Here is a 19,469-nt window from a genome sequence, read left to right on the forward strand (position 1 = left end):
GACGTGGAGCTACAGGACCAGTTAGATTTCCGTCTTGCTTTGGCCCCATCCCTTCTTTCCATGTCACCTACTTCTTCATGTGAAAATACTTACTCTGTGCCTTTATATCCTGGATGTATGTATGGAGCTTGTTTTTCATTTTTACAGAGGCTGGTGCTCAAAGTTTGCCCTGAGTCTCAGAAGAGACTTAACTTGGACTTTTCAGAAGTCCTGGAACTGTTAAGACCTGGGGCTCTTGGAAAACAACTAAAGGTATTTTTGCATTGTGAGATAGGCATGAGCTTTGGGGGACTAGGAGCGAAATGTTATGGTTTAGATATTAGGTGTCCCCCAAAAGCTCATGTATGAGACAATGCACGAAGGTTTAGAGGTGAAGTGACGGGTTCTGGGGTTCGGAGAGCCTGAACCTAATCAGTGCATTAATCCCCTGATGCGGATTAACTGGGTGGTAACTGGACAGCAAGGGTGTGGCTGGAGGAGGTGGGTCCCTGGGGGCTGCCTTTGGTGTATGTATTTTGTCCTTGTTGACTAGAACTCTGTTTCCTGGTGCCGTATTCCCTTTTGCCACACTCTTGTTCCACGATGTTTTGCCTCACCTCAGGCCCCTGAGAGGGAGTCGGCCATCTGTGCACCAAGACCTCTGAAACTGTGAGCCCCAAGTCAACTTCTCCTCCTCTAAAATTGTTCTTGTCAGGTTTTTTGGTCACAGAAGTGAAAAAGTCCACGAGAACAACATCTATTTCATATCTTTACAGTTTCTTTCTGATAACATTAAAATAATAACTTCAAATAGAGCAAACACTATGTTGCATATTTTAAATAAGTGGTCTTAATTCAAAGCACTTTTGCTTTATTTTGTTATTCTCATATCCCTGAAAAGTTGGACAGTGGTATTATCTCTGTATGATAGATTGATGGACAGGGGTGCAAAGGAACTAGTACCAGACCCCATCCCTATGATGCCGGGAGGTGATAGGATCTATCCAACTTATTCTCCACCCTCCTGTGAACAATAGAACACAGGGAAAGAGAAGAAGGAAGACCAGTCAGGTCAGGTTCTAGGAACTACTCGTGAACAGCAATCTGGTGGAAAGACTGCAGGGTAAGAGGAGGCAATTCCAAGAGCCCCACCCAGCAACTGCCAGAAAACTTCACAGAATGGTTTTCCAGACGGTCCCTCCAAGGCCAGCCAGGTGCTCAGAGGCCTTTCACCCCTAGTGCTGCACCCCAATAGAGACAATTTCTGTTTCCTTTGCCTTTTCATTTTTTTATTTCATTCTTATTAAGGTCATAGATATTTATGGCAAAGATTAAACAGAAGAACTCTTCTTATAGTCTCTTATTTTTCCAGAAAGTTTCTACATCTGTAAATTACACATATAATCTTTAAACACACATAGGGAGTGTATGCTTTCTACTGTTCTGCAACCTGCTTTTGTTTAATGTAGTATATTTGGGACATCTTTTCATACCAGCACATATTGCTTCTTCTCCTCACCCCCTTTTCAAGGCTGCATGGTATTCTATTGCATGATGGTATTCCATTGCATGAACAGGCTATATTTAACTGACATCTCCTCAACCAAGGTGTTGTGTTTTTTTTTTTGCCAACAAACAATGCTATAATAAACATGTTCATCCATGTCTCTCTGAGCACTTTTATCAGTGTATTCAGATTAGCAATTCAAAACAAAAATTGTGTGATCAAAATATGCCTTTAAAAAGTCTTAATCCCAGTAGCTCTGGAGGCTGAGACCAGATGATCAAGAGTTCAAAGCCAGCCTCAGCAACTGTGAGGCGCTAAGCCACTCAGTGAGAGCCTGTCTCTAAATAAAATACAAAATAGGGCTGGGGATGTGGCTCAGTGGTTGAGTGCCCCTGAGTTCAATCCCTGGTAACCCCTGCCAAAGTCTTACAGATACTTCCATGTTGCCCTCTGAAAAGACGGCATTGATTCACACACCTGCTGACAATGGATGAGAGCCTATTGTGTCACAGCAATGGAGAGGATGATTGTTTTTTTTTTAAAGAATGATGATTACATAGACATTCAAAAATAATACGTTCCAAAAGCAAACCATAAACAAACAAAAAAGACGCACCCATTCCAGACTCATTAGCTTAGTCCATGACATGTGAAAAGTAGATCCAGATACTTGGGCCTACCAGCTAAGACTCTGACACCTTTTGATTGACAGAGAATACTAGCCACACCGATGGCAGAGCGGCTGTTCTGAAGCCCTGACTGTACGTGCTATGCTAACCCAGCTGCTTTCCTATCATCACACTCTCCCTCCTCCTCACCCCTCTGGAGTCGACTTTATTGTTTTATAGAAGAAACAGGAGGCTCAGAGAGGTGAGGCTACCTTCCAGGGGTTGGAAATGGTGCCTGGTGGGCTGAGGACTGAGCACAGGGCGGCCGGGGCGCTCCTCAGGCCCTGAACCACTCTTCTTGGCTGACCCCCCTGCCCCACGTCCTCCCCAGTGAGCTCTGTGGCCATCACCTCTTCCACAACACCCACAGTCATGGAGCGTGGCTGGGCACGAGGAGTTAGAGCATTTGTCTGCAGAAGGCGAAAGATTCCACCTTCAAAGCTTCCCAGCCCGGGGTGGGGGAACCTCCACACGCGGGAAGAACAGCCCAGATTTAAAATGACCAGAGGGACACCTCCTGTGTTAAAAGGCAAACTGAAGCAGGCTCAGGACAGCTACGCAGTGCCACCATTGACATGGCAAGGGCTCCAACATCCCATACCATGGCTCCTGCCTGCCCCAAATAGGGGGCTTTTTTTTTTTTTCTGAGAACCTCGCTGGTGCCCAAAGCCACAAAGGCCTTTTCTGTATATAAGAACTAGCCCCTGAAGAAGGCACAAAATGTGTTTATGGGGCCATGTGGAAGACCCTGTCCTGAAAACAAGTTAGTCACCGCTTTCTTAGAGGACCATCGGGGCCACTGACTTCAGTTCGTCATGAATCAGAGAGAAGTCATGCTAACCCAGAATTCTCTTTCCCCTTCTTGTTTTAGGTTGGGGTGGGAGAGCACCCAATCCAAGCCTCTCTCCTCCTAACCTCTGTCCTCCACCAACAGAGGACAAACAAGACTCACGTCCACGGTAACCAAGGTTCCATCCGTTTTGTCTGGGCTTCGCCAATCTGAAGGCTCACTGTTCCAGAAAGTCATGCATGTGTGACCCTGGGTCAGCTGAGACCAAAGAGTGGGCAGGAAGCACAGCTCCCTCCTTCCTGGGACCCCTACCCGGGTGCCCCTTTGCTCCGATTTTCCCCAGTCCACAAGGTGACTCTGTCAGCGCCCTGCCCAGTCTCAGAACAAGGGCCGCACATGCAAATGTCTGCAGAGGCTGGGGGTGGGGGGGGTGGGGGGGGTGGAGACTGGGGCAAACTAGAGCAGAAGCAGACTTCCAGTCTGGCCAGGAGAGGAGAAGGGAGAACAGGGCCAAGACGACGATCGCCAGACCTTACAGGTTTTCAAGCGAATCAGGGCAGCCAGTGTAGACCTGTAGGACTGGACTCCTGCCTGCTCTGGGCCTCAGGGGCCCCTCGCTGCCCACCTCTGACTGCACCGGGGCCATGTCCTCCCAGATCCCACAGTCCCCATTCTAGAACCACGCCAGCACCCTGGAGTTCCCTGCCCAATGGCCCTTAGAGAGGCCCAGGTCTGCACGCCCTCTCCTGCAGAGTTGCCAGATAAATACAGAATGTCCAGCTAAATTTGAATCTTTTAAAAATATAACTATGCCCCCAGTGCTGTGTTACTTGTTTATATGAAATTCAAATATAATTTGGCATCTTGTGTTTTTATTTGCTAAATCAGGCAACCCTGACCCCCAGGTCTGTCTTCCTAGGACAGGATCCCCGTATGGCAGTTGGGCGACGAATGCAGAAAATGAAGCAGACACAGTGCTGCACTGGCCACATAAATGCAGGCCAGGGCTGGGGACGGGTTGAAAGAGAGGGGCAAGCTGTGGGCTAGGGGCTTCTGGCTGTTCTGTTGTACTAGAAACATCAGGGACGGGACTCAAATGGGTAATGAAATCTGCAAGCACAGCCTCCCAGGTTTTAAATATTAGATGCACTTCCAAGTTCCTTTAAAATACCATCTCTGTGGGCCTTTCCCCTGGTAGGAGGAAACCCTCCATCATTGCTCATGGCTCTGTTCCTACTCTGCATATTATACACTTCAACACAGCCAGATTGTGTGAGGAGCCCCAGTCCCAGGGGCGAGAGTACAGACGAGCTCGGTGCCACCTATGTGAGAGAGCTATGCCAGGCTCCCTGGGGAGGGGGCACTGCTCTGACCTGGCACCATTGGCAGCGGTATTAACCTCTGTAGAAGGAGGAAGAAAGCCCAGGGCAGTGGCGAATATCTATAATCCCAGGGGCTTGGGAGGCTGAGACAGGAGGATCGCGAGTTCAAAGCCAGCCTCAGCAACTTAGCGAGGCCCTGAGCAACTCAGTGAGATAAATAAAAAGGACTGGGGAGATGCTCAGTGGTTAAGCACTCCTGGGTTCAATCCCCAGGACCAAAAACCAAACAAAGAAAGAGGAAGGAAATTGACACAAGTGGTCAAATGAGCTGAGGTCCTAGAATTAGAACACAAAGGAGAGAGTGTTCCTTTTACTCCAGATTCTTCATTTTGCAGGAGGTGGAGGGAGTTGTGCAACAGGAGTTCATGACGGCTCAAGCCATCCTGAACCCAGGTCTACCGATCCTCGCCCACCCTGCGCGCCCATCATCTGGCTCCTAACGAGGACAGGGAACAGTACTCCTTCCCCACCATCCGGGGACAATAGCAAACTTGATTAGAAATTATGCTTCAAAAAGAAAGCAAGGACGGAAGACAGAGAGAAAGAAGGAAGGGAGGGAGAGGGGGTGAGAAAGAAAGAGAAGAAAAAAGAAAAGCCCCCCGCCCCCAGCTTCTCCACTTTGGGAAAGTAAGTGGAAAACAAACCCCTCCAAAGCATGAAAGCACCCTCAACGCCAGGAGGGCAACAGGAGCCTGCGGACTCTAGCCCTGTGGCGCTTTTCTTTGCTCCAAGGGCTGAAGGTGGCCCCACAGGGCTCTCAAAGAGCCCCACGACCCTTGGCCAACTCAAGCAGCCACCTCCGGGTTCTCCCCGCTCACCTGCCCCCCAGCTTCCAAAGGCCACGTCAGAGGCCGGCAGGAGGTCGAGGCGGTGACACTGACCTGAACTGGGTAGAAGATGGCCTGCAGGGTGGGCAGGGTCTCAGTGAAGAAGTGGTCCCAGACATCAGCCAGAGCCTCCACGAGGTTCTCACCTGCACCGGGGCGAGAAGACGGGAAGGGAGAGGGGAAGGGAGAGCTCGGGTTAGTCCCAGCAGAGGCCAGAGACAGTCCCACCTCCGAGGTGAAGTCCTACGTGATGGATAACTTGCAGCCAGGGCTGTTGGGACCCGGAGGCCAGAGCTGTGGGGCTGTAGGGTCTAGGTCCCTGGCCTAGGAGCGGGGACCTCGTGGAAGGTCATGGTCAGGTCAGGCAAGCTTTGCCCTTGGAAGGGATCCAGGCTGGCAGTGCAGACTTGGTTCTCTTCAGAGTGGATTATCATAACAGTGAGTCAGACCCCGGAATCCTGCCCTCCTGTCTTGGCTGGTGATCTCTTCTGCTGTTGTGATGCCACCCACCAGAAAGCCCTTACCACAGGCTGAACCAACGGGACCACCAGATTTTGTATTTCCAGCCTCTGAAACAGTGAGCTAAATAACCTTTTTTCATTATAAAGTACCCAATCCTGGACATTTTGTCGTAGCAATGGAAAATGGATTGATACTGATGGGAAGATTCAACTCAAACTATGTAAACATGACTTTGTATCCCTGGATTCAAAATAGGTGGCTGAAAATTTAAAATCACATAATAATTGCTATCATCATGTGAATAGTTACATTATCAGACAGTGTGTTAAGTTGCTTATTAACAAGCTATCTCATGAATAGACTCTGTTACCCCCGTTTCACAGGTTCAGAGAGGCCAAGTACCCCCTGGTGTAAAGTCACACAGCTTGAAGGCAGAGAGCTATAATTCCAGAAGCCATGCTCTTTACCACCCTAACCTGGGAAATCACATGTACAGCCATATATTGTTTTGTTTTCTTAGTCATGAACACACTGGCCTTATTCTGGGATTGAGCTGTCAGTTGAGAGAGGTGGAAAGAGGATTCTGGAAACTGTCAGCTCCGCCCACGGCTTCACAGTAAATGAGAGGGCAGCATTTTCTCAGAGGTCACCTGGGAAACACGGGACCCATCTCCTGATTCTGTGCCTACTCACCCAGGGACCAGGCAGCCTAGGCTATGGCTGAGTGCCACCTGCAGGCTGGGGCACACGTGTCACCTGATGCCACAGGGGTGGGGACAGAGAGAGGAATTTGCACCTGCGGGAGAGGCAGGCGCTAGCAGAAGCAGCCGGCTTGGCGGTGGCTGCAAATGACCTAGATATCAGAGCTGACTGGGCACTGTCTGCTCGTCCCCGGCAGAGAAACTGGGTCAGCCAAGACAAGACACCGTTTGGCAAAATCCCGCTCGTTTCACGGGGCAAGTCCTGAAAGGCCGATTGAGCCTCCCGCGTCTATTAATTTAATGGACAATAAAAGCCATCGCTGTGGAGAAGGAAGAGAGCGGGGGCGGGGGGCTGAGGAGTCGCTCAGGGGCCCAAAGACTGCAGACCTTTGAGGTCAGGTGACACACAGTGGGGGAGGGGCAACCCAGGCGCCGCCACTCCCTTGAGGACATGGATCCTTACTTTGTAGGAGCTGCTTGTCACTCCCTGTCCCCTCCCTAGAGCTGGCAGGCCACACTGTACTGCTGTACTAACAGTGTGGAGCACAGTGCCAGATACACGAACAAATCTATTCTAGAAACCTTCTCGGGACTGAGTGGCGAGTGCCAGGTGTAAAGGTCTGTGCAGGTGCTTGGCCCCGTGAGTGGAAGGAGGGACCATTAGCCCAAATATGAGGCAGTACGGAGAGGGACTTAATCACAAGTGGAAATAAAATGCTCTTCGGATAAAGAAAATGTCTACGTGTGGCCTACTCTCTGTGTCTTCATCCTCTGGAATATCTGCCTCAGCCTTTGGGCTCCTTGTGGATTTTATCTTAGCTGTTCACTGTCACCGTGCTTCCTTATGCCACAGGGCCTTTGCACCTGGCAGTTTCTCTTGCCTCACCTACTTCTGTTTATCTTTCTGTTTTAACTGAAATTTTACTTCTACAGAAAACTCTTTCCCCATGGTTCCAATCCCTCTACGATGGATTGCCTTCACAGTACTATCTAGTCACAATTCTATATTTGGTGACGACTTGATTAATACCTGTCTCCACTACCTGTTTATAAGCTCCATGGGAGTCTATGAGGTTTCATTCATCACAGTATCCACAGCACCTAGCAAAGAACCCGGTATCTATTAAGTCATCAATAAATGTCTGATTGACTCAATTACCACCCTCTTTCAAATGTAGGTTGGGCTCATTCACCTCGGGGAGGAGGCAGGAAGTCAAAAGAGCCATATAAATGTTAGGTCACCACTACTCCTAAAACTAAGGTGAACCCCAGCAAGAGGCTCCTCCGTTGATGGGCCTTCTCTTGAGCCCTCCACAACAGACACGCTCCTGACTTTGGATGGGCAGGAGCAGACCCTCGGGGCCCAGCTGTGCCTGCTTCAGTGCCTGGCACGTGAGGGGAGCCTTGAGCCCACCGGGGAAGCTGGGCCAGGGAGTAGCGAGCAGCTCCCTAGCTGCTGGCTGCAAACTTCAGAGAACAAGGAAGGTTTAGGAAAGCGTTCAAAAAACACAAAAAACACCAGCAGACGGACACAGGCCAACAGGACAGGAAGGCCCTGGGGAAGAAAGAGTTAAAGGAAACAGGTGACTGAGGGAAAAGACCCAGGAGCCAAGGACCTAGCTCCTGCAAAGGGGAAGGGGATTTGCAGTGGAAGGTTCTAAGTGGTTCCTCTAACGTACCACCAGAGCTGAGATCCCAGAAGATTATAGGAAGGTAGATGAAGCTTCCTGAGGTCAAGGTCACTGAAGCTCTAGAAAAGATCACTGAGAACACCTGTCTCCTGCCACAAAAGTGCAACCAATGGACATGGAGGGCCACCTGTCCTTTCTGCAGCCATCCAGCAGGGGTGAGCAATAAAGTAAGGTTCATGGGGCAACCGGAGAGATCATATTTGTTTTTCCCAAACTTCGCTTGATAGCCAGAGAATTCTTTTATCCAGACAAAATCTTTCTTGGGGTTCTAATGCATAAAAGTAGAGATGTCCTAGTTGGAGATGGGAAAGACCCTTGAAGTTCCCAGGAGCCCGTTGCTTGTGCAGAGAGGCCCTGGCACCCAAAACCCTGGAACTAGAGGAGACCCCCAGGGACGCCCTGGCCCATGCACTCTGGCTATGCCTTGGGGGCGTAGGCCAGGATCCAGGATGATCTCTTCACTCTGCCTCGCTCCATTTCTGGATTTTGGCTCTACATTGAGGATGACCTGGACGAGAGTCGTCAACTTCCTGTCAAGGGCATGTGAACGTCCAAGTTTTCTGAGGACCTCTTTCATACGGCTGGTTCCCTGCATTTCCAAGAGCTTGGAGTAACTCCCTCAGTGACTGACAGATGAGGAATGTGGCCAGGGACCATGCTTCTTGTCCCCCCCTTGACTGGGTAGCTGCCTCCTCTACCTATGCACTCGTGAGACTCCAAGATGCACAACCGCACCGAGTTCCTGGTCAGAGCCACCTCAAGTCTAGCCTCCACTGACTGGTGAACGGATAAAGGAAGCACAGTGTAGCTACGCTAGAGTAGTATTTGGCCTTTAAAAAAATAGAAGAAAAAAGGGACAATATGATGCCTATTGGGTCTGGATCCAGAAACCAGCTTGACTATAAGTCAAGATCAAGGTCATTAGGCTGGAGAAGGGGGGAAAAAAAAGCCCCAGTAGACATCCTACTATGTGCCACATACAGTGCTACTCCAGTTATGGGCCTTGTACTCCCTGCAAGCCCTCAACCCAGGTCATCGCTTTAAATAGGATGAAAACAAACTCGAGAACCTGGCAACTTGTCACGTCACCCGAGAAGTCAGAGCTCAGATCAGGCCCCGGGTCGGGGGAGCCCAGGCACAGGGTCGGCCTTCCCTGCCTCTCATACCAGCTCCTCCCAGTTCTTCTCAATCCTGTCGGTTGGCTTCTAAAATCAGCATAGACCAGGAAATTCCTTTATCTATCAAATCCCACCCCATTTTTTGAGTGTGAGCCTGCTTATCCTAATGTCCTCCAAATAAGGGGGACACTGCTGTCTACCAGGATCCCAAGAAATATTACAAAGGCCAACAGGAAACAGCCAGAGGCAGAGCCAAGGGACCAGCATGGCGGAATCCACAGAATCTTCCAGGAAGTCCATCAGGATGTACCCCGTGAAATCCCTTAACAAAGTCTCCAGAGCAGCCACCCATGTCCCCTCGCTCTTCAAAACACCTTCTGATTGCACTGCATGAGCGGCTGACTCAGACCCAAGTGCCACAGCAGAGCTGAGGGACAGGGTGACTCACTCGCGTGCAGCCTGCTCCTTTTGGACAGAAGCGTCTCAGCTGTCCCAACATCAAAGGCTGAGTCACAGGGGCCCCACTCCACCAGGGCTGCCTTGTACTTGCCTTCGCACAGCTTGATCTTCTCCTCCACAAACGACAGTCCCTTTGCAAGCAGCTGGTTCTGCCAAAAGAGAACAAAGGACACAAGAATTGGCGACTCTGGAGCAACCAGCAAGCAGCCCTCCTCCATTTCCAACAGAGGCCTGGCCTGCCTGAGCGCAAGTCAAGGCCAAGGAGGCTTTTGTCCTCTTGGAAGGCCGAGGCCTGGGAGAACCAGGAGACACCCCAGAACCAAAGCAGTGAGCAAGCGAGCAAGGGAGCCCGAGCCGAACGCAGCCGCCACCCCTCCACCGTGGGAAGAGATACGGCACAGCCTCTGCTGAAGTCACTACTGCTGCCACCCCATGTCCTGAGATCCCCGATGATCTGAATTCACAAAAGGAGCTTTGAGGCAATGGGAAAATATGCAGAAATAGTTTAAAAAAGATAAATTGAGAGTGTGTCACACTAGCACAAAAGAGATCGAATGCAAAATCCTGAGCAGCAGCAAGTGGGGGTCCGTGAGTGCCCCAGTGCCTGGGGAAGCTGTGGACAGATAGCCAAGTCCTCCTGCCATGGCAGCTGGCCATGGGCGAAGGTCCTGCATCGATCCCAGGCTCTTTCAAGTCATTTCATTCCATCCTACGAGGCTGAATGAGTGAACTATTAGCCTCATCTACTGGTGGTCAGCGAGCTGGGCCCACAGGACACGGCGGACCTTCCTGCTTCTGGGAGCTAGGCTCTTCCCACTCTGCTACTCCGAGTTCCAGCACGTCTTCCCACCCAGACCCCCTCCTACCCTCCCAGGGCTGCAGCTGGTCCCACTGTGAGTCACAGAAGCTCAAGGTGCTGGTGCCTCTCCACTCACCTCTCCTTAGATTACCGGAGGCCTGTGCTTGTGGGGAGGTGAACAACGAGGGCATGCATGCTTACGAATAAAACAGTGTGGTCTTTAACACTGGCCTTTACAAAACCCTAAGGCCCTCTCACAACAGTGATGAGAACATAGCACAGTGGAAAGAGCCTGGGTACCAGAAAGTTCAAGTTCCAGCTCAACTACTTTTTTTTCCCCCCACTTACTGTATTACTGTATTCTGTTTTTAATTTGTATTTTGGGGGGAGGGTACCAGGGATTGAACTCAGGCACTTGACACTGAGCCACATCCCCAGCCCTATTTTGTATTTTATTTGGAGATAGGGTCTCACTGAGTGGCTTAGCGCCTTGCTTTTGCTCAGGCTGGCTTTGAATTTGGGATCCTCCTTCCTCAGCCTCCTGAGCTGCTGGGGTTACAGGCATGCACCACTGCACTCAACTATATATTTGTATTTTTAATTGACACATAATAGTGGGACCTACTTTTGGAGAACAGTGACATTCCAATACCTGTGTACAATGTGTAATGATCAGATGAGGGTAACTAGCCTACCTGTCACCTCAGATATTTACCATGACTTTGTGCAAGGAACCTTGCACATCCTCTCTACTAGCTATTTTAAAGTGTACAGTTAGTTGTTTTCAACCATAGTCACCCTACAGAGCTACAGAACGTTAGAAGCTAGCCCTCCAAACTAGCGGTACCCCTATGGCTTGGCTACTTCTAGCTATGTGAGTTGGAGCTTAATTTCCCTGAGTAATAAGTTCCTCATCTATAAAATGGCACAATATCAGCAATGTCATAAAGTCCTTGCAAACCAATGATTATAAATCCACACACAGTATCTCATGTCTTCAGTAATCAGTGGTGGTGGTGGTGATGGTAGTAGTTACTATCTCAGCCCAACCACTTCACAAAAGAAGTGGGAGGTAAAGAGAGTCAGTAATGAATGGGCCTTATCACATGTGCTCAGAGTTTATCAAAGACACCATCCCCTTTTTGTGGCTGGGACACATAAACTGAACTTCATAATCCTATCGAGACTTGCAAGCTATGACCTAAATTTGGATAAGTGATTTGGCCACCACTTGGTTTCAAGATGGCGGCTGGAATCCCAGATCAAAGTTGGAACCACACGGTGTAGGAGGACTTTGCTAAAGCAAACAAAACCAATTCCTTCACCAAGAATTATAGAACAGATAGGATTAGGATGTAGCCCTAATCCGTCCCCAAGTCCCCAGCCAAGCAAATGAATCCTGGCAGCTTCCCGGTCAGAAAGCAAGAAAACTCCCCAGCAACAACATCAGACTGGCAGGACCTTGTGACAGCTGAGCAGGATGTGCCAGGATTGCTCAGGGGTCCAATGATGTCAATCGTTCTGTCCAAACATTTCTGACACAGTCCCAGTTGTGGCCTGGAGTCTCCGCTTAGGGTTGAAGGGGCCTTAGGTGTCATTTAGTCATCCTCCCCTCTCCCCAGTCCTGTGGTCACACACACACAGGTTTTGTTGTTGTTGTTGTTGTTGTTTGGTACCACTGAGTCACATCCCCAGCCATAGAAGTAGGGTCTCCCTCCCTCAGATTCTAACATGTGGACGTGAGGCTCAGCCTCCTCGACTTGGCCTTCATTTCAGTACAGGCTATCAGGAGTAAGGACTTTCAGTCGGCTTCCCGCAACCCCTTTTTCTGCAGACCTGTTCAACAACCCGACCGAGCTGCCCCCTGCCTGTCCACACACCAGCGCACCCACAGGTGCAGCTCTGGCTGCCTGAGGGGCCCCCTCCCACCCTACCCCATCCTGGCCCTTAAGCTGCTGCCCCGCTCTCCTCCTAGGAGCCCAGTCTCACAGTTTCCTGTGGCCAAAGGGTCCTCATCCCAAAGGCCTTGTGCTCTGAAGGACCCCCAGCTGGGGCCTAGCGCTGCCCACTGCCCGCTCCAGGTCCTCACATGTTGATCTTGCAGTCTGTGCTTTCTAAGAAAAGTCTGAGGAGACCCTGCGACGTGCACTGTGGCTGGGCCTCAGCTCCTGATGGTCCTGCCTCCCTCGACCTCCCTGGGCCTGCTCGTCACACCCCTCTCCACCTACCACCCATGTCCCTCTCCTCCTGGGTGGTGACAGGGTCATGTTGGCCTAGCTGCTGGTGCAGGGAGGGTCAGGGTTGGCTGTGTGCCTAGGGCAGAGGCCTCTAAGGGGCTTAAGTCTGCTCACAGGTCCTGAGACAGAGAGAGGGGAGGAAGGAAGCCTGGCCTCGGGCAGGCAGCAATCCTGTATGTTTCTAAGTGCCTGTTCTTCCCAGATCCCACCTCTCAGTACTCCCACCCCTGTCAAGTGCTGATTCCAGAAGGTTCTGAGCAGTGGTGAGGGAGCCCATAGCCACAGAGTGAGACAAGACCCCCTTTTCCCTAGTGAAACTGCAGACCCATCACCTCCCAGCCAGACAGCCCTCAGCCAAAAAGCAGTCACGTTATATAGCGGCCACCTCGGAAACACCTTGGGCCTCGGGAAGGGACCCGCGTTGCTTAGGGCACCCTCCTCCTGCCCCTCAGTGAACTCGGGCATGGACTAAATAGCACTTTAATGAAGAGGCAGAGTGGTCCGGAAGGGAAGAAATGGCTGGCATTTTTTCTAACACATAAAAAAGTGGGCTGTAAACAGAGAGATGAGGCTCAGTTAGAAAAATGCAAACAAAGTTGCCTTGGGAACGGCACCCGGCCACCACCACCCGGCCTGCAGGAGGAGAGAAAACCCAGCCCATCTGGGGAAGCCGAGGCTGGGTGGAGACCAGGAGAGCAGGGGTGAGGTGGGGCTCCTCGGCCTCATGCACCTCCTGTGAAGCAGACACCCCCACAACCAGGGAGCACAGAGGGGTGAGGGTAGTACCAACCACCTCTTCTTGCAGGAGGGACTTTCAACACAGAGCAGGGACTCTACATGCCGAGGCTGCCGGCAACTGCAGTGTCCACTGCCTCAGCCCTGATGGTGACCACAGTAAGAATGGCCGTGGGGTCATTTACTGTTTTCACTACCAGGCTCCGAATGTCACTCTCTCATGCATTACCTCATTTTACCTCTACCATGCACCTATCCCCTTTTAACAAAAGAAACTGAGACTCAGAGAAGCAGACAGCAAATGTGGGGTCAGAATTTCTACCCAGATGGCTCTGAACCCCAAATCCATGTATTTCCCCCATTACAGCATATTCCTCTGGCTTACCTTAGCAAAACAAAACAAAAAATAAATTAATAAAAGCTAAGATGCAAATAGCCATCCTGTGTTGACGACTCATATGTACCAAGCACTTTGTGTCTGTCACCTCCCTTAGTAACCACATTAACCTTATGAAGTGGGTACCAAGATCACAACTAGGTTATTGCTAAGGGAAACGAGGCTCAAATAGGTTAAGAAACAAGCCTAAGTTCACACAGCGGATTGGACTCCAGACCCACCTGGCAGAAGGGTTGGTGCTTTTCGCCATCACGCTGTCCTGCCCTGAAGAGGTTTCTTGTGTCCTTGCCCACAGAAGCAGCAGATGGAATCCACTTCAGTTTAGACCCTGGGGACAGCTGGCCCAGCCATCACAGGCCTCGTAACTAGATTCTACCCCAGGCCTTCCATCCACCGTGGTTCTTTCTGCAGCCCAGTTCTGCTATCAGCTTTCCAACTCCCATGTCTCCAAAAGGACTCTTCCAGGGCCCTCCTCTCCACTACCACATTCCGTGTCCAGCCCAGGTGGATCCCATTCCCAAACAAGACATTCCTTCCCACCCCAGAGGGGCCTCATGGCTGTGCTACTCTGCCTACGGAGAACATATGTGAGCCAACAATTCCACCCAGGCATGTGTTTCCGGTGATATCCGTGTCTTCAAAGGTTCCTGTTATTGGCAAGGACCAAGGGATGGAAAACACAGTTCACCCCCATTTCTACCCGGCACGACTTGGAAAGGCCAGCATGATCTCTAATGTTATCTGCATTTCCTGTGAACCTGGTCGCCCTCCTAAGCAAGCAATAAAAGTCTCACAAACACAGTCACCCCCAGGCCAGAGAGTTCTTAATAAACCAGTCCTGGTGTGGGCGGGTGGGATGAGATGGAGCGAAAACCCAAGACAGAGACTGAGAAGATCAGTCACTCAGCAGTAATACTGGTTCTCCACTGAGTACCGTTTCAGCCACCATGAAAGGGGGAAGTGGGGCTTCTAAAAATTATTATTTTTTTTATCAGGAATCAGGAAAACAGACCATATCTGATTTGTTAGACACTCAAAACAAACAAGCCAAATCCCTGAGCCTCCTCCCCCTGGGTCTTTTCTCAAAGGATGCCTGGGGGGGCATTTTTACATTTTATGTTCTAATCCAAGAAAGAGGCTTTTCTCCTGTGGTCAGATGACCTGGGTTGGATCTTTGCTCTGTAATTGACTATGATCTCAAAGAACCTCCCCCTCCTCCCTGAGCCTTAGTAAGCGGCTATAAGAAGGGGATATATATAATAACAGGATCTCTCCGTCCTGGGTTGTCAGGAGGGATAAAGGATTGTCAAACGGGTTGTCATACTCAAGATGCACCAGGATCCCGGACGCTCACGAAAGCCCACAATGCTGGGTCCCAACCCTGTGTTCCTCATTCAGGTGGTCTGAGGGAGGGCCTGAGATTCTGCTTTTCCACACGTTCACAGGTGATGCTGCAGCTGCTGGTCCGGGAACCACACTTTGAGAACTGTTGTCTCAGCACAACACCTGGCACAGGAGTACTTGAAAACACCGGCTGACATCACTGCTATGATTTTCTCTTCCCTGCAGCTCTGAAGGACTTCAGAGAAAAGGCTTTCCAGAGTGAACAAAGGTTCCCAGGGCAGCCTTTGCTCCTCATGCAGGTTTACTCTTTTTTAGGACTAGATTTGCAATATCTCCCCCCACCTTCTAGGCCTCCCTCTCCCTTGATGCCCTAGTCCTGGATCTTGCCATTCTTTGCCTGGTGTACAATAAATCAGCCAATTTCATATATAATGAGTTTCTGAAATACATCCTGATATGGAAGAACACACTCACATGATACAGGGGAAGTCCCTTCCACAGAGTACGGTAAACTCCCTAATCACCTGTCTCTGGAGCCCATCTCTGGATGACATCTCAGCTTTTCGTACCTATGCACTCCTTTCTCTCACAATTGAACATGCGATAACCTCAACGCAGTGAGGCGGAAGATTTGACATTTCGGTGTGCCTATTGATTTTCACCTTTGTCTCAAACATGTTAAGGCCGTGTCTGTCCATTTCAAGACCCATTTTCCCACTTAGCTTCATTAAGTATGAGAAAATCTCAATAAAAATTGCAAATAATTGCTCAAAATTCAAGTAACTGCTGAGCAGACTAAGCACAGTGAAGCCACCTCTAAGTGACCGCTGGCTGGTGGGCAGCCTCTAAAGGATGGGTGGCCACCAGCAAGCAGGGTAAGCTCCCTCTCAGCCCTGATGAGCTCAATCCCATTTTCTCCCTCCAGTGGCCAATGGGAACTTTCTGGGCCAACCTCAAAGTTTATGGCCTCCACCAGACCTTGATGGTTCCAAGTACTGTCCAAATCCACAATGCAACCTTCATGACCTTCTCACCCAAATAGAACACAAGGCTCACCCATCCCCATCCTCTCGCTGGAGCCCAGCTCTGTGCATCCACAGCCCCATTGTATATGGGCCCCAATTCTACCTTCAAAGCAGAGCAAATGTGGAATTCCCCTCACTCCCTGAGTCCACCAAATGACCTCTTTTTTCCACTGGGGAAATCCTGCTTATTAGAGAAGCCTTCCCAAGTTGATCAAAGAGCCAACATTTTTCTCCCTTGTTCAACTTGTGTTTGGAAATTACTTTGGCCACCAGGCAACTGCTCTCCACCCCATGTGCCCTGAGTCCTATCTGTGTCCCTACAAGGAATGTCCACTTATGCTGGACCTGTTTTTTTTTTTAACTTCGAATAAAAAGTTTAATTTTAGAAACTGAAACCATCATTTGTAAACACACTAAAGCAAAGTCTACTCAAATTGAGAGCTAGCGTAGTTACAGTATTAATAGAAGGACAGTTTCCTAGGGGGCCATGGCAGAGGAGCGAGTAGCTTCACCCACAAAACCTAATGGTCTGAAATGACGTAGAACAGGAACCTTTTTTCAGATGTTAAAGCAAACACTTAAAAGAATCTGACAACTGATAATTTCACTCTGATGTCCTCGGGATTCTAAAATACCCCAGTGATGGTTGAATCTTCCCTTATTATAAAAAAAGAAAAATCTAAATGCCTAAGGCTAGTCTCGCCGCTGTAGCCTGCCAGATGCCCCCATTGGTCACTACAGCCTCCAGGGCCCGGCTGTGGTCCCCAGCACCTGGGTCAGCACACACAGAGCTCCACTGCTCAGGGACACTCGGTCAGAGGCGCCAGACGAGGTCAACTGCCACACTCTGCACCGGCTGAATCCTCAGCATAGACACACACGGGACTCCGATCTCAAGGAGTCAGGACAGACAGTTGGGGACCTCTGAGTGAATGAACGGACTGTGCAACTCTGAATGCAAAGACCTGAAATGGAACATGTCCGTGACCACGTCACTGCAACTGCACACTCCATGACTCACCCAAGTACAATTTTGTTTTCAAACACTTTGGGTAAACAGTTAGCTTCCAGAATATTCTCTCCACTCCTCAACACATTTAAGAGCCTGTCCCCATCAGGATGGCTTAGGCTCCACCTCCTATTTACAGGTTTCATTTCACAGCCACAAAAGCTGTTTTGTTGCAACTAAAGCAATATTTAACTAAAAAACAATACCTGGTTCATGGTTTTTACACAATTGAACAAAAAGCCTACAGGAAAAAACTGTTTACATCTTGTCTCCATTCAAGGAAAACTCATTTCTGACCTCTGACTTTTAAAAAACATTGCAGTCATTAATTAAAACCTAATCACCCCACTTCATAACCAACGAGACAGGCTGCTTCCAGTGGGCTCCCCAACATGCTGTGACCTGGCCCGACAGGAGTAAGGCACGTGTGATGTTACGGTGCAAGCCAGCAGGTGGCCCCAGATGCTGGCCTGGTGTCCCACATGGCCCTGTTGGGCAGGTCACAGCCCTGGTACAACAGCCAGCCAGCACTGCCGAGAGTGAGTTCAATACTGAAAGTAGATCAAGGGAAGATTCACTTTCAAAAAGATAAGTTTTTCAAAATGCTCCATCATGAGCCGGGGCTGGCCAAAGCTGCCATTCTCCGTGGGCGTGCTGAACAGGATGGTAACTTCTGAGGGCCAAAAAATCTGATGGCCAAAGTGGACAGCCCAGGCCAGGATGACCGCTTGAGGTTCCAGTAGGCCAGTGGGTCGCAGCTGTGCTCCAACACCTCCTCCTCCAGGTAGCACTATGTCTTTGAGCAGCCTCTCCCGCCCGTCTCACCCCTCCACCTGGCCACCAACAACCATGGGCTCTCCCCTCCGCCAGAGTGTCTCAATGGGGGCCCTGAGTCACAGCCATCGGAGGCGGCTGTGTCCTCTGAGGTAGAATTCAGTATCTCTAGCTCCCTGATTTAGATCCTGCCTGTACTGCTCGCCTCCTCCTCCGTAAACAGGGAGGCTTTGTAGCGAGGGTTTTGTTGGACCTGTTCTTATATCTTTGCCACCCAATCTGCTCTTCAATTCAGGCTGTGCTGTGCGTTACCCATGAAGATGCATCTTTACCCCTGTGCTGTCTCCAATTTTAACTCCATGGTCACCAGGATGCTTCCTAGGGGTCTCCTCCTTTAGCTCTATGCCAGATGCCATATGTCCTTAATATTCTTTAGTGTTGATGAGCCAGGGGAAATTGGCTTCCTGGGACTCTTGCAGATGTGAGAAGCAAATTGAAAAAAATACTATATGTTTGTGTATGTGTTATATATGCACACATAGGCACACACACACACACACATATATATACCACACACTACATGGCACCTATGACCTACTGGCAAATGGGTGACTAAATTTCCCTTCTTCCTAGAACTAGCTCACTCAGACTCTACACAAATTTCTGTACCAACAAAACTCTACTTTCAACAAAAGGGTTGGAACTTTCTGGGGCAGAAGAGAGGCCTTTAACAAACAACGCAGCCTGCTGATGGCAGACAGTGCTCTGTGTCGCCCAGGCCCACACCTCATGCCTGAAGCACCAAGATACCCAGCTAGGAAATTAAAAAAATAATAATAATAATGCAGAACGTTTCACATCATCAGTTTCAAAAGTTATAAGGGACCAATTATCCTCCGGAGCTGGCGCTAGGATATAGAGTTCCACTTGGAAGCCCTAATTTTCCTTCCGGGCACAATTCAAAACAGACAGAAGGAAAAGAAAAAATCGATACTGGAAATGTCAGAGATTTTTCCAGCCAGTGTCTCGTGGAAATCTTTCCAGGCTTCTGTGGATCAAACAGCCCGACTTCTCTGTGTGCAGACCCAAGATAAGTACCATTTTTTTACCTGCTTCCCGTGCCCTCACCTCGGGTCATTTTCATTATTCTTCACACGCAGATATTCTTTCTATGAATCTTTCTTTAAAACTGTAAAATGAAAATGCGCAGAGCCTCTCTGTGGCTCTGCAGGTGGTGAGCTGAGCTGGAAGGCGGGTCCCAGAGGGGACAGACCTCACTGCTGAATGCATGAGCCTGGAGGGGAACCCATCGGCACTGGGGAGCCCAGCACCCATCCTTCACCTTCCCACGAAGCCATATCCACAGTTGGGGTGACTTCCCTGCCCACCCTGGGCTCTGCTGAGTTGGGGGGACTCCCCTGCCCACCCTGGGCTCTGCTGCTCCTCTGCCCCTACACCTTCCTCTTGTCCTCTTGCTGGGGGAAGTTCTTTCCCGAGCCCTTATTAGCTTTCCTTCCTGACACTCTCAATGGTAGCTGAAGGCCAGCTTGCCCCTGTGAGCCTGG

General features: G+C 50.0%; 1 protein-coding gene across 1 annotated transcript in view; it reads right to left on the bottom strand.

The window, feature by feature from the left end:
* Positions 1-19,469, bottom strand: part of Prr5l (proline rich 5 like) — an 80,458-nt gene that overhangs the window by 23,503 nt on the left and 37,486 nt on the right. Inside the window, exons 5-6 of the mRNA XM_027936603.2 lie at positions 9,676-9,733; positions 5,208-5,299 (exon numbers count right to left, since the gene is read on the bottom strand). Coding sequence (XP_027792404.2) covers positions 5,208-5,299; positions 9,676-9,733 — 150 coding nt within the window. The remainder of the gene's footprint in view (positions 1-5,207; positions 5,300-9,675; positions 9,734-19,469) is intronic.

The sequence above is a fragment of the Marmota flaviventris genome, chromosome 9 (genome assembly GCF_047511675.1).
Source record: "Marmota flaviventris isolate mMarFla1 chromosome 9, mMarFla1.hap1, whole genome shotgun sequence".
Classification (NCBI taxonomy): domain Eukaryota; kingdom Metazoa; phylum Chordata; class Mammalia; order Rodentia; family Sciuridae; genus Marmota; species Marmota flaviventris.